This window comes from Eleutherodactylus coqui, chromosome 8 (assembly GCF_035609145.1).
Source record: "Eleutherodactylus coqui strain aEleCoq1 chromosome 8, aEleCoq1.hap1, whole genome shotgun sequence".
Classification (NCBI taxonomy): Eukaryota; Metazoa; Chordata; class Amphibia; order Anura; family Eleutherodactylidae; genus Eleutherodactylus; species Eleutherodactylus coqui.
This window is the reverse complement of record NC_089844.1, coordinates 33,718,986-33,745,488: the sequence shown is the minus strand read 5'-3', so window position 1 is coordinate 33,745,488 and position 26,503 is coordinate 33,718,986. Positions and strand designations below refer to the sequence as shown.

Sequence of the window (26,503 nt, the reverse complement as noted above, 5' to 3'; positions counted from 1 at the left end):
CTTCACAGAGGTCTGCTACCAGAAAACTACAAAAGATATGGGTCTTAGAATGGGGTGATGCATATTTAATAGTTTTTTTCTTTAAAAAATGTGTTTTTATTGTACAAAAGTAGTAAAAAAATCTCTATAAACATGGTATCTCAATAATCGTGCTGATCGAGATAAAGTTATCATGTTATCTTTACCGAATGGTGAACACCATAAAAACAAAACCCCAAAGTATGGCAGAATTTCTGGACGTTTTTCTAATTTCCTCCCCTCAAAAAGGACAATTGAAGTTATACGATATATTTTATGTACCCCAGGGTGGTGCTGTTAAAAATACAATTTGTCTTTGACTTAACAGAAAGGAAGCCTTTAACTCACTGCAACCCCAGGAGTTCCACGACGAACTTACTTGTTTGTAGGGGCCCAGGTGGATGAAGTTCCTTTTCACCCGTGTCACACCAAGTTGGGAGGCATGGTGTCAGTCATCGCTCGCCTCCCCTCCTGCTTGGTGCCATCTTTTGGTGCAAAGAGGAGGGACCGCTGGATCTCAGCTGGTCAGCTGTGGATTACTGGCACAGGAGTGAGGACATGGGGCTCCTGAACCGGAAAGGACCTGGGCGTGGCACAGCCTTAATGCCTGTAGCTCTCAGTATTACAGCATAGGGAGATAACGAAACAACTTTTCAACCCAGAGGACCAAAATTCTAATCTTTGAGTGAAGGGAGCTTGGGTGCCAAGCAGGATTCATTCCTCTGGTCCTGCTGGGAACTAGAGAGGTACATTTGAGTACCATATGTACCTCTTGGCAACTTCACCATTTCAACTTTCACACTCATTTGTATCTCTATTTTTTGTAAGATTGGGAGCCACTTTGAGCATTCAAAGAACCTAAGTATTATAACCTACTAATATGGGCCAGCAGGTGGCTGCCTTCCATAAGGATCTCCTATTACAATACAGAAGTGTTTGTGCTTACTGTGACTTGTTTTCTATGGCAATACCATAAACCTGCACAAAGCCATAGTCAATTGAAATTTGCATTCATGATCATTTATGGCTCTAAAGCAACTTACAACATGACCATTATCTCAAATTATGTTTGATGGACATTCTTGACTCCTTTATCTCTGGATCAGAATTCCAGTTTCATGTCTCCAGTTGACCTCCCCAACTGCCTACTTCAGCTCTTTTAATCGCTACTTCCATCTCTATTTCCATGGTAATATGATAGAGCATATAGTATTCCTAAAGCTTGCTTTGCACTGGATACCACTCTAAGGGCTCTTTCCTCCGAGCACATATCAGCCGTCCGTTTTCACAGCCATCCAATATATGCTGTGATCTGATGCACAGGATTCCAATGCATCAGATCACATGGGCGTATTCCTGAGACATAAAAGCACCTGGCCAACCCAATATAGCGCTGGGCGTTTTTACGTCAGGCCCAAAACACAGTCCTGAAACTAAGTTTTGGCCGGAATACGTCGGCCGCTGCATGGGCTTGTATTGGAGCCCATGGCAGCGGCCATAGCTGGGAGGGAGTTTAGCAGCATAGCTGCTAAACTCCCCCCCTCTGTTTGCCTCCTCCCCAATGCAGGCTCACCTCTCGTCTTCTCCCTGCTCGTTCTGTACAATGGGAGGCGGCAGAGCTAATTGCAGGTCCGCCCCGCCTCCTCCTATTGATGGCTATGGACAAGGAGCATGGTGTGGGTGGAGCTAAGCTCCCGCCCTCTCCCTGCCCCCCTCCTGCCCCTCCCATTGCAAAGAACGAGAGGGGTGGAGATGAGAGGTGAGCCTGCGATGGGGAGGGAGGGGAAATTGGCGATGGCCTGGTGAGCTCGGCGCATATGTGCCGGGCCCCAGGCCGTCTGAACAGGTGCACAAACGTTTGATTTGCGTGCCCGTTCAGCAGATTTTTCTCTCCCAACATAGCGCACATCATCCGGCCATGAAAACGGTGGCCGATATGTGTTCTTGGGAATAAAGCTTTAGGGATGTGCTGACATGAATCCACTTTTACCAGACTAAGGGTGCTTTTACATGGGACGATCTGTCGGGCTCTGTTGCCCGACAGGTCATCCCAATAATAATTGTTCCTTTTACACATCGCTGACTGAATAGAGGAGGAGCAAGCCCTCCCGCCTCCATTCACAGCAAATAGGCAGTTATTTAGAAGTGAACGACTTCCTGTTTACACAGAACAGTATGTTGTTCGGTTTTCTGCATGCACACATGAACGATGAACAGGCAGCGAATGAGTTCTTGCTCATCACTTAGCCGCTGCATGCATTTATACTGAACGATAGTCTCTCAGATTTTGACTAGATCGCAGGAATCAGAGCGATAATTGTTCCATGTAAAAGCACCGTAAGAAGAAACTCTTGAGCAAGGAGAGACAAAGAGGACCTTTACCAGACCCATACAACGCTATATTGATATTCCCTGATCTCTCTCCAGCAACTCTGCAACTTCGGAGATAATTTGTTCCAGTTACTTCAGTTCTCAGCGGAGCTGACATTAAATACAAATAGGACTTCCCTACTAAGCTTCTTATTTCGATAAATGGAGCATCCTATGTCGCAGCATCTGTGGCAGAAGGATTGTCCCTCCTGAAGAAATGGGACATTCCTGTTGAGCGAGCTACACCTCTGTCAACAAACAAGTCTCTATCTCGCATTGCACAAGATTTGTCTTCTGTTGGCAAGAATGGTTATCATTCCTAATTGATAATTATTAGAGATGAGCGAGCATACTTGTCCGAGCTTGATGCTCGTTCAAGTATTAGGGTGTTAGAGATGCTCGTTACTAGAGGCGAGCACCACGCGGTACTCGTCTCGATTAAACGAGCACTGACCATTGAATTCAATGGAGCCGGCAATACAGCCGGCTCCATTGAAAGCAATGGGCTGCCGGCAAATGCGGGATGAATTTTCGGGAAGGGCTTAATTCATGAATTCATGAATGGGTGAGTGAGAGCTGCCTGTGATTGGTGAGAGCTGTGACCAATCTGAGGCAGCCCATTCAGCAGGCGGGGATTTTAAATCCCCACCTGCTGAATAGTACAGAAAGCAGTTCAGGAGAACTGCCGGCCAGACGCGGCTGAACTCCGGCTGCAGCGGAAAGGTGAGTATACATTTTTTTTTTTTTTACACATTTTAGGATGATTTTCAGGTAAGGGCTTATATTTTTAAGCCCTTCCCGAAAATTCATCCCGCGCTCGGCGGCAGCCCATTGCTTTTAATGGAGCCGGCTGTATTGCCGGCTCCATTGAATTCAATGGACTAACATTGTTCTTCTCTGCCACCGCTGTTTTTGCTATGTTAATAAGAGGTCTTTTTCTATGCTGTATGTCCACCACTTTCTGGTCCCCATGAAGACAGCGCAGCGCTTTAGTTTATTTGTAAATTATGCCTATTACTATTTCTTGCCTGAATGTTAAGGGTTTAAACAGCTCATTTAAACATAGCCTATTTTGGCGCGAGGCCCTCAAATTACATGCTGATGTCTTTTTTGCTTAGGAAACACATTTTATAAAGAATAAACATTCTAAGCCTAACCCTAAATTCTTCTTTTTTTTGCTTTAGACCCCAATAGGAAAAAAAAGAGGAGTATGAATTGCTATTAGCAATTCAATATTATTTTCCTAGCAGATCCTGTACCTAGACCCTTAGGGTCGTCTTATGATCCTCGTGTGCAAGATAAATAATGCCATTTTTACTTTGGTAAATGTATATTTCCCATATAAACTGCAAGCTGGCCTTTTTTACACAATTTTACACATTTCGAAGAAAACTCCTAAAATCTGAAAGGTCATCTTGTTAATTGGGAGTGATTTTAATTCAGTGATGGATCCGTCTATGGATCCTTTTTTGAATCAAGATCATCCTCCTCTTTTGCTCCGATTTTACAGAATGAGAAACTGTATGATTTTTGGCACTGTTTTTTTAGTTCTAAAAGAGATTATATTTTCCCATCTCTAATTTAATCTTTTTACTCAAGAATGGATTTGTTTTTCCTGGATTTTAAGGGCTTGAGGAAAATTATATGGACTGAGATCGGAACCATTACTTGGTCAGATCATGTGCCAGTGCCTTTGTTGCTACACGAGAGGTTCCCTTATTCTCCCCCTTTTCTTTGGAGATTTAATAAATATATTTTTTCACATCTGGAATATGAACCTAATCTGAAAACTGAATTTGAAATATTTTTTACCATTAAAGGAGATGTCTCGAGGAAGCAGTGAGTTTTTTTTTTTGCCCAGTCCCCCTTATTCAGCATACAAAACTAAGCACCCGTTTAAATGACTTTTAAAGCCGGTTTCTACTCACTGTTCCAGCGTTTCAGCAACTTTTAAAAACTTTTCCAAAGATGGCCGCCGGTTCTTCTCCCAAAGTGTACAGCCCTTGCTTCAGCCCGACGTGCGCGCTCCCGAGACGCCAGTCACGTGATTCTGTTGATGACGTCATCTCTGGAGGCGGGGAATTCAAATGCTTGTAATCTCCATGGCAACCGGACGCCCCGCAGCCGCCGACCAGTCACCCACCGCCAGGCAGCAGGTAACCGGCGCTAGCCCCCGGCTCCCCAGCGCTAGACCCTCAGCCCAGGTGAAGGCCCCGGAGCCCAGCGCTAGGTTCCGGAGCCCAGGTGAAGGCCCCGGAGCCCAGCGCTAGTTCCCCCGGCCTAGCGACAGCCCCCCCATCGCAGCGACAGCCCCCCCGGCCTAGCGACAGCCCCCCCCCGGCCTAGCGCTAGTTCCCCCGGCCTAGCGACAGCCCCCCCATCGCAGCGACAGCCCCCCCGGCCTAGCGACAGCCCCCCCCGGCCTAGCGCTAGTTCCCCCGGCCTAGCGACAGCCCCCCCATCGCAGCGACAGCCCCCCCGGCCTAGCGACAGCCCCCCCCGGCCTAGCGCTAGTTCCCCCGGCCTAGCGCTAGTTCCCCCGGCCTAGCGACAGCCCCCCCCATCGCAGCGGCAGCCCCCCCGGCCCAGCGACAGCCCCCCCATCGCAGCGGCAGCCCCCCCGGCCCAGCGACAGCCCCCCCATCGCAGCGGCAGCCCCCCCGGCCCAGCGACAGCCCCCCCATCGCAGCGGCAGCCCCCCCGGCCTAGCGACAGCCCCCCCCGGCGCAGCGACAGCGACGACAGCCCCCCCAGCGCAGCGGCAGCCCCCCCGGCCCATCACTTACCTGGACGGCAGGACAGCTGGACGGCAGGACAGCTGGGCGGCTTCTCCGGACAGCTGGGCGGCTCTGCACCTTCCTCTAACAGAGGATGGTACAGAATGGCCGCTCCAGCGCGCTCCCGAGCAGTGACAGCTCGTCTGCTCATGCGCAGAAGAGCTGTAGCGGGGAGCACACTGAAGCGGCTCGTGCTGAAAGGAGAAGACCGGACTGCGCAAGCGCGTCTAAAAAAGCAAGCTGCCAGCGAATTTAGACGGAACCATGGAGACGAGGACGCTAGCAACGGAGCAGGTAAGTGAATAACTTCTGTATGGCTCATATTTAATGCACGACGTACATTACAAAGTGCATTAATATGGCCATACGGAAGTGTATAACCCCACTTGGTTTCGCGAGACCACCCCTTTAACTCTGACAGTTCCGAATGTCTTTTCAGTGTGGAATGCCCATGAAGCATATATGAGAGGCCTGCTCATAAAATACTGTTCCAGGGCTAGAAAAGAAAGACAGGAGGAGTTTACTCTTTTGACCTCTCAAATTAACAACATTGACTGCTTAAATAAAATTAACCCTTCGCCATATAGAACTGAGGAGTTATTTAAATTACATGCCAAGCTCCAGAGCTTTTTGGCTGTAAAACATGACATTACTTTCCAAAGAATGAACATGAAATTTTATGCCAATGATAACCGTACTGGGGCACTGTTGGCCAAACAACTGAAAAGTCTTAGATCCAAAGAAGGAATACAATAACTTCTAGATTCCGTTGATCATAGAATCACCCATCCCCAAGAAATTGCTAATGCTTTTGCCTCATATTACACTTCTCTTTAAAATCTAAGAGAAGGCACAAGCACATATCAACCACAATCGCAATAAATTTAGAGATTTCTTCAGAACATTAATCTCCCTTGAGTGTCATCAGACCAATTAGCCTCTTTCTGCACTGATTTGTACTTTTGAAGTCTTAGGAGCTATTAAAACATTTAAACCCCTCAAACCCCCCAGCCCGGATGGTTTTTCCAATGGCTATAATACAAAATACTCTTCTGTTCTGGCCCCCTTTCTGGTATCAGTATTTAATCAATAATGGTGCCTTCACCCCAAAAATGTTAGAAGCTCTAATCGTTACCTTTCCCAAACCCACTAAAGAAGCCACGTGTCCAGCCAATTTCCGTCCTATTTCCTTACTCAGTACTGATGTTAAAATGTATGCCAAAATTCTAAGTAAATTGACTCTTTTCTATTCTCTCAATTTTGGTTAATGCAGATCAAGTAAGATTTGTCCTGCAGAGAAAGGTCCATGCTACACTCACCAATTCCTAAATGTTATTACAGCTGTTGAGCTTGGTCATATACTATCTTTAATTTTGGCTTTAGATGCAGAAAAGGCGTTCAATTGGATTCACTGGGGATATTTACAAGCTATTTTAGAAAAATTTGGTTTCTCAGGTACCATTAAATCTGAGGTTTTGTTGTTGCACTCGACTCCATCTGCACAGGTGCATTTCCACTTTATTCGAAATCTCTAGTGGCATTTGGCAGGTACGCCTTCTCTCATCCTTTTATCTTTGCTCTCCTTATGGAACTTCTAGCTCAACAGATTAGAATGAATTAAAAGATCAAATGAATTAAATTATGACATCAGACACAAAATAAGGCTCTATGTTGATGAGGTCATCTTGGCAATAAAAAGATCCTATCTCTTCCCTAAAGCAGGCCCAATTAGTACTATAAGGTAAGTAGCACACAATCTCAAATGTTTGATGTTGGGATTGATAATAAAACCAGGCAACATATACCATATTTTCCAGCGTATAAGACAACTGGGCATATAAGATGACTATTGACCTCTACACCGGGAATACGCTGTAGAAAAAAAAAATCATTACTCTCCTCCCGCGGCGCTGCTGCAGGCTGTCGCTCCCTCCTCCACACCGACAGAGCAATGCTTTCTGAAGGTGGGGCTTGAATGCCCCACCTCCAGAAAGCTAATGCTCTGATTGACTAACTCAGCGCGGCATCAGCCAATGAAAGCCGGAGCTGTGTTAACCAATCACAGCCATTTAATGATGTCAGGTGAGTATTGATTTTTTTTCTACAGTGTATTCCCAGCATGTAAGATGACCCCGACTTTGGAGAAGATTTTCCTGGGTTAAAAAGTTGTCTTATACACCGGAAAATACGGTAATCAATTCCTTCCCATATGTATGGAACTACTATTCCATACTCTATTTTAGGCATCTATTTTACAAGCCCCAATACATTTACTAAAATTTACTTGTGAATGCTCAACTACATTTCACAACTCATAAATAACTTTCCTATTCCCTGGGCCGAAAGGATAGCAGCGAGTAAAATGATGGCCTTACCATGTATTCCATATATTTCTTGAATCAATTCCTATCCAAAGTTTCTTTTTCACTAAGCTGTCTGAGCTACTGTTAGGGTGCCAAAACACATAACGCAATGTTACCTTCATCTGGTTAGTAGGGGATAGTATTTACCCCAGTTTAGCTGGATGGTTTTCAGGTGCTCAGCCTGATAATCTGTCAAATGGCTTGAATTGCAGCAACAAAGGAGAAAGGATGTCTCCTTAAAAACGCTTCTTTTCTTCTTCTTTTATTACAAAAAAATCATAAAATTATAAACGGTAGGTACCGTGTGACACTATGTCTATGCTTAGGCGCGTTTCAAAAGACAAGAAAGGAGTGTCTTTCGAAACGCGCCTAAGCATAGACATGGTGTCACACGGTACCTACCGTTTATAATTTTATGAATTTTTTGTACTAGAAAAAGTGTTTTTTTAAGGAGCTGGATTTTCTCTTTTATTGCTACTGTTAGGGTGGCATGGTCTTACTGGCAGATTTCCCTTAAGCCTTTTTATCGTCATGTAATTTTTAGTTCTGAAATTATAAATTTCTGTAGTAAATTATAAGATTTCATAATTTCTTTATTGCTTTTGATGCTCTGTTTTTCTAACACAGACTCCAAATGCCCTGCATACACAGAGACTGTAGAAATGAGGTATGCATCGCCTGCTCTAAGATAACAGTGTTACCTCTCTTATTCAGGTTGTATCCTGTTGTGCCGACTAACTCCAGAATAGCTACTGAGAAGGAGATCATCATTGGAGAGTATTGTTTCCCAAAAGACGTAAGTTCATAATGGGAAGGATCGTGCTCATCTTCCAAGGCAGCAGAAATCCTCCTGGTGCCATGCTGATGTCCTCTAATTGTTCGCATTTCCCTTGCTCTTGGCTGATCATCAGTAAAACTGGTCCATTTCTGGCCAGCTGTGGATATGATCAAATACATAGAGTATGGATCAGTCATGTATAGTGTAGGAGCCATTGCAAATTCCTCTCTTTACACCCCACTATCATCATAGAATCATAGAATGGTAGAGTTTGAAGGGACTTCCAGGGTCATCTGTTCCAACCTTCTGCTCAGGGCAGGATTCACTAAGTCATTCCAGACAGATCTTTGTCCAACCTCTGCTTGAACACTTCCCTTGAAGGAGAATTCACCACCTCCTGTGGTAATCTGTTTCACTCATTGATCCCCCTCACTGTCAGAAAGTTTTTTTCTAATATCTAATTATAATGAATTGAGGCTTGCAACAGAGGCCAAAAGTAATAAAAAAAGGATTTGGGAGGTATGTCAAAAGCAAATGAAAAGTCACAGATGCTATTGGATGCTTACAAGATGAAAATGATGAATTGGTTAAGAATGATGTTCAGAAGGCCAAACTTTTAAATTTCTGTTTTGTATCTGTTTTCTCTCAGAAAGTAGATTGAATATCAACTGATCTTCCCTGCGCATTATATTCCCAGACCGCATTATATTTTTCTTTAGATATTCCCCAGTCCATCAATTTGATAAACATATTCTTCTTCCTATTTAACGTGTGCAAGTTCTGTGTTCATCCATTCTGGTCTCTTTAAATGCTTCCCACTCTTCCTTCTTAGGGATTGTTAATGATTGTGCTTTGAGAATCTCATTTCGCAATATTTCCCAACCTTCTTGGACATTTCTGTCTTTAAGAACATCCAGCCATTGGATTCTTCCTATCCTCTTTCTGAGTTCAATAAAATCTGCATTTCTGAAATCCAACCTTGAGGTCTGAGTTTTCACAGGTCTTCCTCCCCTTTTTATCCAAAATTCAAGGATAGCATGATCACTGCCTCCTAAGGTCCCAGCCATCCTTACTTTCTTAACCATTTTGTCAGGACTCGGGGTCCGGGAAACTGGAGGTCCCTGAAGATACCCACAACCCCTGTCCCTACCTACTTGCCCCCCTGGGCTAGGCCCCAGAGCGACAACTGGGCGACGGTCCCTACACTCACTAAGGAAGGGGAACGCTGGGACTAACAAACACACAGACACTGGAACAAACAGCAAGGAGAGTCAGACTATCTGGGTCGGCAACGGGAGGGTACGCAGTACAAGAGGGTCAGGCAAAGGCAAAATCAGGTTCAAAAAGTGTGCGTGAGGCTGGGGGTTGGATCTCAGTGGCAGGTTGGGGCACAGAGGGAGAGGCAGCGGTGCAAGCCTTCGTCCCACCTTGTGGGGTGCTTGGCCATCATATGTCTGCGCATGCTGGTGGTGGTGAGGCTGGTGGTGGTGGCTCCCCGGCTGATCTTGGCGCGACACAGGTTGCACACCACTGTTCGTCGGTCGTCTGCACTCTCAGTGAAAAGCTGCCAGACCTTTGAGCACCTTGGCCTCTGCAGGGTGGCATGGCGCGAGGGGGCGCTTTGGGAAACAGTTGGTGGATTATTCGGTCTGGCCCTGCCTCTACCCCTGGCCACCGCACTGCCTCTTCCAACCTGCCCTGCTGCTGCCCTTGCCTCCCCCTCTGAAGACCTGTTCTCAGTAGGCGTAGCAAACCAGGTGGGGTCAGTCACCTCATCGTCCTGCTGCTCTTCCTCCGAATCCTCTGTGCGCTCCTCCCTCGGACTTACTCCAATTACTACTACCTGAGTGATAGACAACTGTGTCTCATCGTTATCGTCCTCCTCACCCACTGAAAGCTCTTGAGACAGTTGCCGGAAGTCCCCAGCCTCATCCCCCGGACCCCGAGAACTTTCCAAAGGTTGGGCATCGGTCACGACAAACTCCTCCGGTGGGAGAGGAACCATTGCTGGCCATTCTGGGCAGGGGCCCGGGAACAGTTCCCGGGAGTCTGCCTGCTCCTCAGAATGTGTCATTGTAATGGAGTGAGGAGGCTGGGAGGAAGGAGGAGCAACAGCCAGAGGATTCAGAGTTGCAGCAGTGGACGGCGCAGAACTCTGGGTGGTTGATAGATTGCTGGATTCACTTTCTGCCATCCACGACAGGACCTGCTCACACTGCTCATTTTCTAATAAAGGTCTACCGCGTGGACCCATTAATTGTGAGATGAATGTGGGGACGCCAGAAATGTGCCTCTCTCCTAATCCCGCAGCAGTCAGCTGCGATACACCTGGATCAGGAGCTCGGCCTGTGCCCACACCCTGACTTGGGCCTCCACGTCCTCGGCCGCGTCCACGTCCTTTAGGCCTACCCCTACCCCTCAGCATGGTGTATTACCAGTAGTGCAGAAACAGAACACTGTAATTAAATGTGCCGCTTATTGGCCTGTGGTTGGAGGCTGACTTCGCTTACGGAACGCACAGCAGAGGCAGGAAAGAATTTTGCGCAGGCCTGCTGTAACACTTAGCTGGCTGCGTATGAATTAGGACAACTACCCCCAGCAGAGACCCAGTACACTTGTGGACAGGAATACAGCGGTGATGTAAGAGGCAACGCAGAGGCAGGAAAGAATTTTGCGCAAGCCTGCTGTAACACTTAGCTGGCTGCGTATGAATTAGGACAACTACCCCCAGCAGAGACCCAGTACACTTGTGGACAGGAATACAGCGGTGATGTAAGAGGCAACACAGAGGCAGGAAAGAATTTTGCGCAAGCCTGCTGTAACACTTAGCTGGCTGCGTATGAATTAGGACAACTACCCCCAGCAGAGACCCAGTACACTGAGGACGGTCACAGGCAGCCCAAATAGATTTTTTTTCCCAAATGTTTTTGGAAAGGCCCACTGCCCATATACACTAAATATGTCTTCTGTCCCTGCCTCACCACTACTGGCCCTGGACAATGTAAAATTACTGCAGGACGCAATGCTCTGCACGGTCGATATAAAAAAAAAAAAAAAGTGCAACACTGCAAAAAGCAGCCTCCACACTACTGCACGCGGTTAGATGTGACCCTAAGAAGGACCGTTGGGGTTCTTGAAGCCTAAAATAACTCCTAACGCTCTCCCTATAGCAGCTCCGGCACCAGCAGCACTGTCCCTGATCTCTGTCAGAATGCATCTGTGGCGAGCCGCGGGAGGGGCCGATTTTTATACTCGGGTGACACCTGATCTCGCCAGCCACTCACTGCAGGGGGGTGGTATAGGGCTTGAACGTCGCAGGGGGAAGTTGTAATGCCTTCCCTGTCTTTTTATTGGCCAGAAAAGCGCGCTAACGTCTCAGAGATGAAAGTGAAAGTAACTCGAACATCGCGTGGTACTCGTCTTGAGTAACGAGCATCTCGAACACGCTAATACTCGAACGAGTATCAAGCTCGGACGAGTACGTTCGCTCATCTCTAATTTTTACCCAAACAGTTCCTTGAGATGGAGCCAACTGTAGTTGGCAGCCACCTGCTCGTAGTTGGTGGTAGGACTCTTCACTATGGTTATGGAAGGGGTATGCTGAAATGGCCTATAGGAAAAAGGAATAGAGCCAGTCCAAGCTGGGCCATGTATAAGCTTTATTGGCTGCCTCTGTAGTATATATATGATCACATAGGCCACAACCAATATAGACTTTAGAAAAGGGAGGGATTAAAATTTGTCATTTTATTTTATTTTTTGGATCTCTCATCTTTGCTGCACCAATAAATGATATTCCATCTGAATCCTCATTCGTTGCTTCTTCTCTTTTTTTTTCCATCGTAGACGATGATTGCCTTGCATCATTACGCCATATCTCGGGATGAGAACAATTTTCCACAACCAGACAAGTTTCTCCCTCACCGCTGGTTGCGAGAGCAAAAAATAAAGAATAACCCGTTCAGCTCCATCCCATTTGGGTACGGCGTTAGGGCATGTGTCGGGCGTCGGATCGCTGAACTGGAGATGCATTTGGCCTTGTCTCGGGTAAGTTAACATTTTGAGACAATTGTCTTTTTATATATCTGCCACATCTTAAAACTTTACCCCCCTAGGCATCAAAATTGTTTGCTACAATACATCAGTGAAGAAAAGAGCTCTCAATCCAGAGTCCGGGTGCATTCACAAGGGCGAGTGTGATATTGGTCCAAGAAACTCTGAGCAATATTTAAAAAAAATAAAATGGAACGCATCACATCACTTTACATGCAATATTCAAGCATTGGGGAAAAAAGGGTTTCCTATAGTTAAAATGTTTTTTTTTCACTCGCATGCAAATTGCATATCATGTGAGTGTGATGCGTTTTGTTTTTTTAAACAGCCCCCAACCGGCTGTACGCAAAAATAAATAAAATGGATAAAAATAGAGTTGGGGAATAATCCTTTTCCCTGCACGATGGTATTAGTGTGGTACGTGTAGTGCAGGTGTTACTGTGGCAAGAAGGGACTCCAGGAGGCAGGAATAAACGGTAGAGCAAAACAGCAGTTTATTTTTCTTCAGAGCAATCTTCAATATATATTAACTCATTTCATAAGGTAAATTATTCTATATACGAGTACAGGAACCACATCTGTGCTCTAATTGTGCTTCTTGCTGCCTTTTGTTAGTACTCGCACTACTGCCTTCTTGCCGCACTGAAAGTCCTTTCCTCCTGCTCTACTCTTTATGTCCTCTCTCTTCAAAGTCTTCTCCTCACACTGACCACTGATGCTTACGCACACTTGGAATTACTCTGACTGGAATTCCTCCACCAATCACAGACCTGTTGCTGGTGGTGAAATGTCCATTCAAAATAATGCTCCTGACAGCCAATGAGAGAAAGAGGTTGTCTGGCAGAATAAATAATCAGTAAATAATATGCAACATTTACTTTAAAGGCACATACACATTTAAATAACAGTAAATACACTTACTTTCCATAGTGCCCAACTCTGGGCCACTACACCACACTGCTTTTTTTTTATCACAAAATCAAGTGACCAGAGTTAGTAAATATGGTATTTGTTCAGATACCATTTTTTTATGCAATTACACCACTTGAATTGGATTTGTTTTTCATTACATTTATGTGATTTAATCCTCAGATTATTAAGAAATATGAGATCCGACCAGATCCTCAAGCTGGAGACATTAAAGCTATGACAGGAGTTGTTCTAACTCCAAGTAAACCTATAAATCTCCAGTTCCTGGAAAGATGATCTCCGAGTCACATGCAGAATAAAGACCCTGAAGTCACATATGGGTGACACTAATGTTAGGGTTTACCATAGGATCTTGTGGGCCTGATACTTCACAAAAGGAGAAGGAATATATTCTCATATACTGTTGGAATTTTGTATCTTAACATTTATTTTTTTTTAAAGTATAATTTGAAAAAAAACTTGAAAATTAAATAATTGCTATATTTTTACAACTGCAGAACTTTTGTTAAAAAAGGTATTTCCAAAACTGCCAAAATCAGTGAACTGCTAAGGCCAGGGTTCAAGGATGACCAGAGACGTTTGTGAATGTCACATCCAAGCAAATGCGCTGTGTGTGACCACTACAGATAATGTAATGTATGTATACAGCAACTCCAGCAGCAGAATAGTAAATGCAGCTCTGGAGTATAATACAGGATGTAACTCAGGATCAGTCCAGATATGTAATGTATGTACACAGTGACTCCACCAGCAGAATAGTGAGTGCAGCTCTGGAGTATAATACAGGATGTAACTCCGGAGCAGTACAGGATAAGTAATGTATGTACACAGTGACTCCACCAGCAGAATAGTGAGTACAGCTCTGGAATATAATACAGAATGTAACTCAGCATCAGTACAGGATAAGGAATGTATGTACACAGTGAGTCCACCAGCAGAATAGTGAGTGCAGCTCTGTAGTATAATACAGGATGTAACTCAGGATCAGTACAGGATAAGTAATGTATGTACACAGTGACTCCACCAGCAGAATAGTGAGTGCGGCTCTGAAGTATAATACAGGATGTAACTCAGGATCAGTATAACTAATGTATGTAAACTGGGACTTAAAGGGGTTGTCTCGCGGCAGCAAGTGGGGTTATACACTTCTGTATGGCCATATTAATGCACTTTGTAATGTACATCGTGCATTAAATATGAGCCATACAGAAGTTATTCACTTACCTGCTCCGTTGCTAGCGTCCCCGTCTCCATGGATCCGTCTAATTCTGATGTCTTCTTGCTTTTTTAGACGCGCTTGCGCTGTGCGGTCTTCTCCCCTTCTGCTCTGTCCGGCACGAGTGGCGTTCTGGCTTCGCCCCCTTCTACGCGTCATCGCGTAGCTCCGCTCCGTCACGTGTGCCGATTCCAGCCAATCAGGAGGCTGGAATCGGCAATGGACCGCACAGAGCCCACGGTGCACCATGGGAAAGGACCCGCGGTGCATCGTGGGTGAAGATCCCGGCGGCCATCTTGGTGAAGGAAGAAGAAGGAAGACGTCGCAGAGCGGGGATTCGGGTAAGTAATATGTTTGTTTTTTTTTAACACATCCCTTGGGGTTGTCCTGCGCCGAACGGGGGGCCTATGGAAAAAAAAAACCCGTTTCGGTGTGAGACAACCCCTTTAACTCTTTATGGAGAACATATCTTTATATAGAATCGACAGTGGCTGGCATACATTTCAACCCACGACAAATTTTTGTAGAATAATAAATGATTTTCTCTTCTCACAATTTTGAGCCTGCATTTACACTGACATGCCAGAAGTCATGGGACAGGAACTAGTATCATGTAGTACTCCCTCTAACCCGGCAAAGTGCAGCAATTTGACCTGGTATCAATTCCACAAGTGAATGGAAATGAAGAAAACGAAAAAATAGGGTTCCTGCGCTACTTTGTATGGAACAAAGACCAATTCTTTTTTTTTTTTTTTTTTAAAGGAATTGCAGCGGTCAGTAATGATTAATAATAAAAACATTTATTAAACATAACAAATTAAGGTCAAAGCCTTATATAAAATAAGTAAAACAAGTAAATATATACTTGCAACGTGAAATATGCAACGCGTTTCGACGTACTAGACGTCTTTCTCAAATGCTTGAGAAAGACGTCTAGTACGTCGAAACGCGTTGCATATTTCACGTTGCAAGTATATATTTACTTGTTTTACTTATTTTATATAAGGCTTTGACCTTAATTTGTTATGTTTAATAAATGTTTTTATTATTAATCATTACTGACCACTGCAATTCCTTTTAAAAAAAAAAAGAGTTGGTCTTTGTTCCATACAAAGTAGCGCAGGAACCCTATTTTTTCGTTTTCTTCATTTCTGTGTGATCCGACCTCTTAGGAGGTTCGGATTTTTTTGGGTGATACCTGCAGCTCTCCATTGCATTACAATTCGGTGGATCTTCCGTGAAAGAGAAAAAAAAGAAAAATGCTATATGCCTGCCTGGATACTAGGTGCTGACATGCTCACCCTAGGGTGTCATGTCTGGCACCAGGTGAGTTAATACAAGTTACCAACTATCATTTGAAAAGTGTTTGGCGCTCTCCTTGACTTCCTTTCCTTACAAGTGAATGGAGGGAGAGATGTCGGGTCTGGATATATGGTAAAAAATTCAATCAATCACATTGAGGAGGCACATGGCCTCAAATGAACACTGGGGTCTACTGGAACATGCTAAAACAAAACATCAGTAAATGTAAAGTAAAGCAGAACGGTAACTCAAACCTCCAGGATGGCGACTGTCCAGAACCGTTATCCAAAAGGCTTCTCTATTTCTCAATGTTGCCTCCCAGTTGCCAACTCTACGAGGCTTGTTAGCCCTCTGAAGACCCATGTTAGTGAAATGAATAGGACTTCATGTTTTATCTTATGTGTAGCCATCTTTTGTGCCTCTTTTCACTGTATTCATTTGTTCTCTTCTGAAGGATTTTTGGATATTAAATGGTTCTTTAATAAACCTTGAGTGAATCACTAAGACTTTTGCTCCAGAAGATAGCTGCTGTGGCCTTTAGACTGTCCGGCGGGTTAAACTGACCTGTTCACATATGTTCATAAACATTCTATGAAAACATCTTATTGTTTACATTTACTGTTCCAAGAAGTCAATCATGTATGGTCAACTCTGGTTTGGTTGGCATTTTAGATGTTAAATCCTTTATCTTGTATATATTATATATTGTTTATGTTCTTTGACCAATAATAACAAATGAATTATAATAGATTTGAATTATTGTAATTGAACATGTGACCCTATAAAAGGGTCGCTTGTCACTCAAATAAACAGATTACTTTGGATCGCACCCTCTGCTGTGTGAATTGATGTTAGTCTCCTGAGCTCAGCTTACCTCTAATAATTTAATTTGGACCCCAATGGCATATTGTATAGCAAATATTGGTTTCCACTAACATTTTTGGCGCCCAACAGTGGCATAGCATTGGATTGGGTTATTTCCTTTTTTCTGTATATATTTTTATTGTATTTATTTTTTTTTTACTTATGTATGTAATTTTTTTTACCATCAATGTCCCCCATGGTGTCATATAAGACCTCTGGGGGACATTCACATGTTTTTTTGTTTTTTTTATTTGACACTTTTCCACTGTAGCTGAGGCATCCATAGGAGCCGCATCCATAGAATCCCCAGTTACAGGGATAAACATCCCCCTGTAATGACAATAGTCCCTAATAGAGCTGATCAGGGTCTGCTAGGACCCTGTAGCTTTGCTGTGCCATGGGATCCTGGCGGTCATGTGACTGTCAGCTCGCGTAGGGGAAGAAACACTTCCACTTTCACTTCTTAGTACATAGCACTCGTTGAGCACTATTGAGCACTTCACGAAGGTCCCCTCAAATACTGAACACTGTGACAGCACTGTCATAGTGTTCAGGGATGAAAGAATTGGAACTAATTGTCAGGAGACAAACATCTATGCTGGTCAGTTTATTGCAGAGCACCCCACCTCTGTGCATTCCAGACAATGGATCCCTACAACTGTCCCATAAAGTAAAAAATTTCTGGGAGTATTATTATTAATTGGTTTAGTTAAAAAATCCTCCATCCGCTCGTACTGGTCCACCAGTCCAGTACATGCCACCCCTGTGTTTGCATTAGTTATGCCCCGAACCCGCTTTGAAAGTCTGCAGTATTTCTTGCATTTCGCAGACAATTCCCAAGCCCCCCAAGAGATGACCCTGCCCATGACCGCTTCAATAAACCGAGGCCCCTTATCTCCCTACTCAAAGAATCTTTTCAAAATTTATATACGCCTGATAAAAACCTGTCCGCTGACGAGTATCTAATGAGTTTCAAGGGTCGTCTTTCCTTCCAGCAATTTATACCCTCTAAACGTGCCAGGTATGGCGTAAAATTATACAAGGTATGCCAGAGCGCCACTGGCTACACCTGTGATTTCTTCTTTATAAAGGCAGGGACCGCCAACTTAATCCCCCAAATTGCCCAGAGAAAATAGGCACAAGTGGGAAAATTGTATGGGAATTAATGTCCCGATTCCTGCACAAAGGCTACCATGTCTACACAGACAATTTTTATATGAGTATCCAATTATATAAAGCCCTATATGATGCAAACACAGGGGCCTGCGGGACTATAAGGAAGAACAGAGTGGGATTGCCACAACTACTAGTGTCCAGGAGAGTAGAAAGGGGGGTGTCATACGCACCCGCAAGTGCGTCATTTGGGATCTTCTCGCCTCCTCACCATCCAACAGGATTTTGGCCTTCTTTCAAGCATATCTTCTATCGATTCCAAGAGTCAAAGAAGAGCAGGTCAAGAAATGCCTGGGTCATGCACGTTGCAAGCAGAAAGTTTGTCTTTATTTATTGCAAAGTGTGTGAACATTGCACAAGATTTTAAAAGTGCCCTTCTTACCTTAGTCGTGAAGTAGATGTACTGGCTTGGAGGGGACAATTGTTGAAGACTGCAGGTGAAGAAATGCCTGGGTCACGCAAGTTGCAAGCAGATAGATTGTCTTCATCCGCAGACCTTTCCTTGCACTAGTGAAAAAGCAACTTTGTATAAAGTAGATAAGGGCATGATAGAAATGTATTGAAATCAAAGCCTTAAACATGGATACATTGTATACTTACTTTGGCTTAGTGTTCAAAAATGATGAATGCAGGCCTCAAATGTTCTTCAAGTAGCTTGCTATTGTATTCAAGCTTGATGGAAGGTCCAAAATGTCTTCTAATATCCAAAGGTGGAAGATGCTCTTCCAAAAGTTACAGCAGAACCCTTCCATGGTTCCACAACACCCAAAGCTCCGTGCATGCACAACATTTCACAGTACTGCAGTAAAAACACTTCGTCAAGTGCTTTTACTGCATCTATTATTGCAAAATGTGTCAACATTGCACAAGAAAACCCAGATTTTAAAATTATCCTTCTTACCTTAGTCTCGAAGTAGATGTACTGGCTTGGAGTGGACAATGGTTGAAGACTGCAGGTGAAGAAATGCCTGGGTCACGCAAGTTGCAAGCAGAAAGTTTGTCTTCATCTGCTGACCTTTTCTTGCACTCGTGAAAAAGCAACTTTGTATAAAGTAGTAAAAAAATGCAATCTCAGTTTCAAGTCTTTCAGCTTTCTGATACATGGTGATTGCATATTGTCTCTTTTAAAGGTTTTTGTGAAGCTTTAAAACATACTCACCTTCCAACAGGATTTTGGCTTTTTATGTACACTAGAGGTCTATCTTTTTAGTAGATTAAGTAACATATATATATATATATATATATATATATATATATATATATATATATATATATTGTAATAGGGTGAGAGGTGTGGTCTGGAATGGAAGGTATATGTCACAGAGGTTGTTAGCTTCTGTGATGTAGATCGGTCCAATATTACTCCAGGCCAGATCTTGCACCTAAACAAGCAAGCTATGTAAAGAGACAGGTGGAAGCCAGGAGGAGGTGTCTGTGTCTGGGAGAACCAGACTTCAGTTGTAACCTGGTTCCTGTTGTCAGCAGAGAGACGTTGTGGACAAAGAGTTACGTTGCTGCAGCAGGACACTTGGGGAACTCCGGCCCTAGGACTGGGGTCTGGAGACACTACGACTTAAAGACCAGCTGTGCTCTGGACAACTACAGGTCTGTGAAAACAAATGGACTTATTACTGTTTCACTCAGCTGTGGACTTAATTGCTCCCTCTGTGGACTGCGGAGGATTAAATTGAAAGGACTTTTACAAACTTTATCATTTTTCTGGAGACCCAGTCATTTCTGTTCTGCTAGAACGTATGTGAATAAACTAACACAGAAGTAAAAGTGACTATTTGGCGTACTCATTTACCCCCGTGGCGTTACAAATGGTGAAGGATGCGCTGGCAGTAGTACACTCCCCGAGAAAAACAAACGGTTGCCTTAGCCATGGAGGAGTTAATAAAACAGCTAGCAGCAACTAGCACACAGCAGCAGAAAGCATTGTTTCAGCAGCAAAAGAACCATGCAGAAGCATTACAGATGCAACAAGAAACAAATCAACTTCTGACTTGTCAGATGGCGATGCTAATGGAGACTTAAAAAAAGAGGAGAAGTCATCCACTAGTATGGACATATTAAAGACCGTAAGGGGGTCGTTACAAAAAATTACCCCAGAGGATGATATAGAAGCTTACCTTGCCATTTTTGAAAGGGTGGCAGCAAGGGAAAAACTGCCACCAGAACAATGGGCGGAAGATATAGCTCCCTATCTAACTGTGGAGCCGCAAAAGGCATATTATGACTTGCCCCAACAGGATGTCGGGGAATATGGCAAGCTGAAAACTGAGATTTTGGCTTGCCTGGGGGTGAGCATGGCAGTCCGAGCACAGCGATTCCATCACTGGAAGTATAGCCAAGACAAACCGCCCAGGTCACAAATGTTTGACCTCTTGCACCTGGCCCCAAAATGGCTGCAACCAGAAACCTCCTCACTGCACAAATAGTGGAGAAGGTTGTGATGGACCGGTTCATACAGACTCTGCCCAGGTCTATCCAACGATGGGTGGCGCAGGGAAATCCCGAGAATGCCGACAACCTGGTGGGCTTGGTCGAGCGGTACGTTGCAGCGGACGAGACAGCAGCGTCTGTGAGGCCTACTAGCAATCCTGCAGACACTCGGAGAGAGTTCCAAATCCACTACAGAAAGGAGGCCAAGGAACTAGAGGGGTTTGGAGCCCATGCAAAGGAACCCGGTCACCCCTGTTACGTGCTGGGAATGCCAAGGTCCAGGGCATATCGCCGCTCATTGTCCCACTAGGGCCGAACATATGGAATGCTCCTATGGCCGGGACTGTTCTATGGTGGCACATTCTACATGCACTACGGGGTTGGACAGAGACACCCAGCCACAGATGTGCCAGGTGACAGTGAATGGTGTGGAAGTGTCGGCCTTGCTGGACTCAGGGAGCATGATTTCATTGCTGGATTCAGCTGTATTCACTGGATTGGCCCCCAGGGGCAGGTTGGGGGTGGTCTGTATACACGGGGACACCAAAGAATACCCGGCTGTCTGGGTGACCATAAGCACAGTATGCGAAACCTATATACACCAGGTGGGGGTGGTTAAAAAGTTACTCTACCCACTGATAATTGAGAGGGACTTCCCTTTGTTTTGGGAGTTGTGGGCGGAAGTACCGCAGCCCTGTGGAAATGGCACGTTGAACAACCCGGGTGACGTTCAACTCCAGTATAACGAATTTCCCGTTGCAGGACTGACTGATTCAGAGGAACCCACTCCGGAACCCAGGTACCTGACCTTGAGGTGAACAGGGGTAATTTTGGGACTGCACAGCTTAATGACCTGACTTTTAGTAATGCACAAGACAATAACAGAGAAGTAATTGTGACCATTTGGCGTACTCAATAACCCCCGTGGCGTTACAATATATAAACCACCACCAGATGTTAATCTTTCATGTTCAAAAAGATTTTATTGAACTTTCATATTTAATTTACAATTAGAAATGGAACGTAGAACATTAAGTAAAAAGTAGACTGATTATAAATACAGAGACAATCAAGAATAAACATACCTATATTTGGGGTCTTCCTCTGTCCCTTCTATGAATGTGTAGAGTAAAAAATTAAACATTTTAATGTTGTCCGGTGTCTAGTCTAGTAACTCCTCCTTTAGCAAGTCTCCCTCAGTCACCCAGCCTTAAGGACCTATTGCTTAAGGGGTCATCCAAGTAGCGGTAGCATAAAGTGTATGTGCACATCATGCAGCATAATAAATCAATGTGTTCTACCTAAAAGACCAACAAAGTGGCACAACAACTAAAGTGCATAATCACAGCCTGCCCTGCGGTCTAGCTTCAGTATTCTAGTACAGCAGTCTCTCAACATACAATATTAATTGCTTCTAGGATAAGCATTGTATGTTGAAAATATTGTATATTACATTGAATGGCTGTGATTGGTTCATCGAGCACTGGCTCTCATTGGCTGAGCCGCGTCACTTGAGAACCAATCACAGCCAGTGCTTCCTAGAGGCAGGCAATTTAAACCTCTGGCCAGGAAGTGATGGCTGAAATCTACAAGCAAGTCCCCAAGCTTCGGGGTTTCACGCCCGGCCGATATATGCTGTCTCTCTCTGCAGGGGGAGGAGGCGGGCTGGGACAGAAGCAGTGCACTGAGCTCCCAAGAGGGGCGGGGCAGTGGTGGAACTTAGCTCTGCCCCCATCCCAGCCCTCCCATTGGAAACAGTGGCAAGGGGCAGGAAGGGGGTGGGAGCTCACTGCACTGCTCCCGGCCCGCCTTCTCCCCCTGCAGAGAGACACAGCGTATATCGGCAGGGTGCATTCATACGACCGTATATCGGCTGGGTTTTCACGCCTAACCGATATAAGGCGTCTCTCTCTGCAGGGGAGGAGGCTGGAAGAGCCCAGAGCAGTGCTCTGAGCTCCTGCCCCCTCTCCGCCCCTCTGCACTATTTGCAATGAGAGTAGGCGGGACAGGGGCGGGGCTAAGTTCTGTGAATTAGCTCCGCCCCTGTCCCACCTCTCCTCATTGAAAATAGTGCAGGGGGATGGAGAGGAGGCAGAGAGGGGGCGGGAGCTCAGAGCACTGCTCCCGGCTCTTCCAGCCTCCTCCCCTGCAGAGAGAGACGACATATATCGGCTGGGCGTGAAAACCCAGCCGATATACGGTCATGTGAATGCACCCTTATGGCCAGGACAAATTTTCGAAATCTGTTGTCACTTTAAGGGCGCCCACCCACTGGCGTTTGCGATTTTCGTGCGTGAAAAACGCAGCATTTTTCGCGCGTTTTCCACGCGTTTTGCGCGGCGTTTTTTGCGGCTTTTTCGCGCCTTTTCCGTTAATTTCCATTGACATTCATGGGTGCATTAAGAGAAAAATAAGGACACATATGCAACTGACAGTTCCTATGTTAAAAATTGCAACGGACCGAAAAAAAAAACGCCAGTGGACAGGAACACATTCAAAACTAATTGCTCTTGAGAAAAACGCAAAACGCAAAGGAAAAAAAATCACCAGTGGGTGGGCGCCCTAACATAGAATAACTCCGTAAAGTTTTTGCATATCCAAGTAATTATGATATTGTTTTTTCACCACATGTTGTACTTAATTTAGGTGGTAAAATAGACCAATAGAATTTGTGCATATTTATTAAAAATTGTCATTTGTTCACATTTTCAAATGCAATGTCAAATATGACAATATGACAGTGCTTCCTGGAGGTGGGGATTTTCCAATCCCTGGCCAGAAGATATGCCTAAAAACCAGTGCTGGGGAACAATGAGAAGATGCAGTAGAGCTGGACAGCGCTTCTAGGTGATATATGTTTTTTGTTTTTTTTTGGGGGGGGGGGGGGTTCTGCAGCTAGGGCTTATTTCCCAGGTAGGGCTTTTATTTCAAGCCCCCGATCTCTGAAGATCCATGCATGTGGGGCTACAAAGTCACGCGTCTTTGTAGCACCAGTTGCGGTTTTGTAATGCCACAAAATCGCGATACAGTCACGAGAAAATGCAGCGATATCGCGTCGCCCATGTGAAAGAGGCCTAAAGTCCACAAAGCCAGGATGTAAAAACACTGTGGGGCAGTCACTAAGGAGTTTTAAAAATGGAAAACTAACACTTTGCACTGCCATAAGTATTCTGACCCTTTGGTATGACACTTGAAATTTAGCTCCGAGGACTTTCCATTTCTCTTGACCATCTTTCAGATGTTTTTACATCTTCTTGATAGGAGTCACCTCTGGTAAATACAGTTAATTTGACATAATTTGAAGGACACACCCCTGTCTTTATAATAATGCAGATCAGATCTAAAACCAAACCTTAAGGAGGAAAGAACCGCCGGCAGAGCTCCGAGACAGGATTGTGTGGAGGCTCCGATCTGAAGAAAGCTACAAAATGTTTCTGCTGCACATAAAGTTCCTAAGAAGCAGTAAAATAAACATGGGATACCCACAGAAGAATAGTAAAGCATCCCCAGCCCGCCGGCCAGCACTATGCTGCTCTAGACTCTACAATTGGTGCTCCCCATTTATGCCCCATTAGCCAAATAATACTTAATCTCTAGTAATTGTTTTTTGGGCCTTAAGGTGGTATTCTACTTAGTTGAGGAAATTAGAAGCTTCCACCCATCCACTAGATGGGTGAAAAACAATGGATTGACCACTCGGCCCCCCACCAATCCCAAAACTGGACACCTGTGTTCCCCATATTTCACAATACGGAATCCCTTCTATATATTTCTATACTTGGCTCCATTCATCTCAACGGGGCCGACAGACAGCAGAGCGCTTTGTTCAGTACGGGTGTCTAAAGTAAAAATCCACAAAGCTTCTGGATTAAGAAGCTTACGTCTGCAGCTTCCTTCTCATGGAGGTCTTGTAACTGTCTCAATACAACGCAATGAAAGAGCACTACAAACATCAGCATGGCACTGGGAAAAATGGCATGGAGCCATAAAGACATCTTGATTAACAGCATCCTAAAGACGTCGTCTGATTCTAAGGGCTTATTCAGACATCCATATGTCGCCGGGTTTTCATGCCCAGCCAATATACGCTGTCCCTCTCTGCAGGGGGAGGAGGCGGGCCGGAAGCAGTGAAATAAGCTTCCGCCCCCTCCCTGCCCTTTCTCTGCCCCCTCTCCAGCCCCTTACCGCTATTTGCAATGGGAGGGGGCGGGGCAGGAGTGAAACTTAGCTCCGCCCCCGCCCTCCCATTGCAAACAGTGGCGAGAGGCGGAGAGGGGTCAGGAGCTCATTGCACTGCTCCCAGCCCCCTCACCCTGCAGAGAGGGACAGTGTATATCGGCCAGCGTAAAACCCAGCCGATATACGGAGGTCTGAATAAGCCCTAACTTTGATAGATTGTAGTACAGCCCACGCATTGGTCATTACACAGTTTGCATGTAATTAAGTATATCACATATGTACTACTGCAGTTAATAAAGTGATTGATATTATATGTTTATTAATAACACCCGAATTAAATGTAGTGGATTTGTCAGCATATCTACAGGCTGTACATACATTATGTCCACATTTATAGAAATCCATGGTAGATAACCAGGTACTGCTGTTCCTTATAGTACTAAAAAACCTACTCAGTATTAAAGGATTTCCTAAAGTTGGAGTGCGTTTACGAAATTATGTTATTTTTTTAAATTGTAAATCACCAACTGATGCACCAAGACGAAGACATTGCATGGAGTTTGGCGGGGAGCGGCACTGTAAATGAAGCCATCTGCTGCATAGAACGGCTTCTCCATACACAGCGCCCGCTCAACACCAGACTCAATGCACTCTCTATGTCTCAGTGCATCGGGTGGTGACATACAGTACTGCACACCCGATGCACTGAGTCCGACAGGAAGTGAATTGGTGATAAAGGGGACTTTTTTGATCATATTTATTGCGTTTTTCTGGGAGGCAAAATGAACAAAATAAGCATTTTACCTGCATTTTTTACGTTTTTTTGTTTTTTTTTTACAATGTTTGCCGTACAGGGTGAATAGTATGTTCAATTCATTGTATAGGTCATTATTGATATGATGATCCTTTTTTTTTTTTAATACAAATAGGGGAAAGTGCGCAACAATAGTTTTTTTATATACAATTTTTTTTTTACATTTTTTTATGTCTTAGAAGGGAACTTGAACCATAACAGCTATGATCGCTATGATAATGCATTGCAGGACTTCTGCACTGCAATGCCTTATCGCTTACAATAGCGCTCACAGGCCATGGCAGGCCGGTACACCAGTGTCTGCCATCTAGTTGCCAGGTTCAGCCAATGACATCATAAAGGAATCGTGGCGTTAAGGGGGTTAACAGTAGGGAACTCTGTTCTTAATAATCCCCGCAGTCACAGCCGGCTCCCGCTGTAGGATGGTACTGGCTCAGCTTCTGAGCTCACGCTATCCACAGGATGTACATTTACGTCATATTGTGTTAAGTATCCTGCAGCCAGGAGGTACATTTACATGTATTGTAGGACTGTTTCCTGGTGGTTGAGGGTGTTTTTTACATCTAAAAATAAGGTATTTCTATCAATTCTTGAGACAATATCTTTTGCGCTATTCAATGTCTAACTAGGATAATGTCGTCCAGTAAGTTTATGACATTACCTTATACTCTCAGGCATAAGGTCTCCCTCACGCAGGTGTTTTTCAGCGCTGCGCTAAATGCTGTACAACACTCCCATTCATTTCAATGAGGCTGCTCACACAAAGCTTAAAAATGCAGTAAACTTTGCGCTTTGACAGCGATGCATGTTCTATCTTTGACCGTTTTTGGCTCTGCATCATCTACTGAAATGAATGAGCGGCAGTTTTAGCGCCGCCAAAAACACGGCACAACTTGGTACCTCGTTTTTGGCAGTGCTAAACGCCGTAGCTACACTACCTGATGGAAAAAATAATCAATACTCATCTAGCAGACACCGTTTGGTCCCTGCCGCTGCTTTCCGTAGTTCTGTGCCATCTTCACCTACACTTGCCATCCCCGACAAAGCATCTCTTTCTGGGAGCGGGAACTGAAGACCCCACCTCCAGCAAGAGATTGCTCTGATTGGCTGAGGCGCTTGGCCAATCACAGCCATTCATTGAATGGCATAGCCAATCAGAGCAATCTCTTGCTGGAGGCGTGGTCTTCAACCCACGTTACCAGCAAAAGATGGTCTGTCGGG

The 26,503-nt window shown here is 44.7% G+C and overlaps 2 protein-coding genes across 2 annotated transcripts in view; both read left to right on the top strand.

Annotated features, from left to right (window-relative positions):
• The window catches only part of LOC136577863 (sterol 26-hydroxylase, mitochondrial-like), a 33,328-nt gene extending 18,877 nt beyond the window's left edge, over positions 1–14,451 (top strand). Inside the window, exons 7-9 of the mRNA XM_066577786.1 lie at positions 8,243–8,324; positions 12,153–12,353; positions 13,452–14,451. Of these exons, the coding sequence (XP_066433883.1) occupies positions 8,243–8,324; positions 12,153–12,353; positions 13,452–13,565 (397 nt within the window). The 3' untranslated portion in view covers positions 13,566–14,451. The remainder of the gene's footprint in view (positions 1–8,242; positions 8,325–12,152; positions 12,354–13,451) is intronic.
• TYW5 (tRNA-yW synthesizing protein 5) overlaps positions 1–26,503 on the top strand; it is a 964,030-nt gene that overhangs the window by 909,473 nt on the left and 28,054 nt on the right. The gene's annotated exons all lie outside the window — the stretch shown is intronic.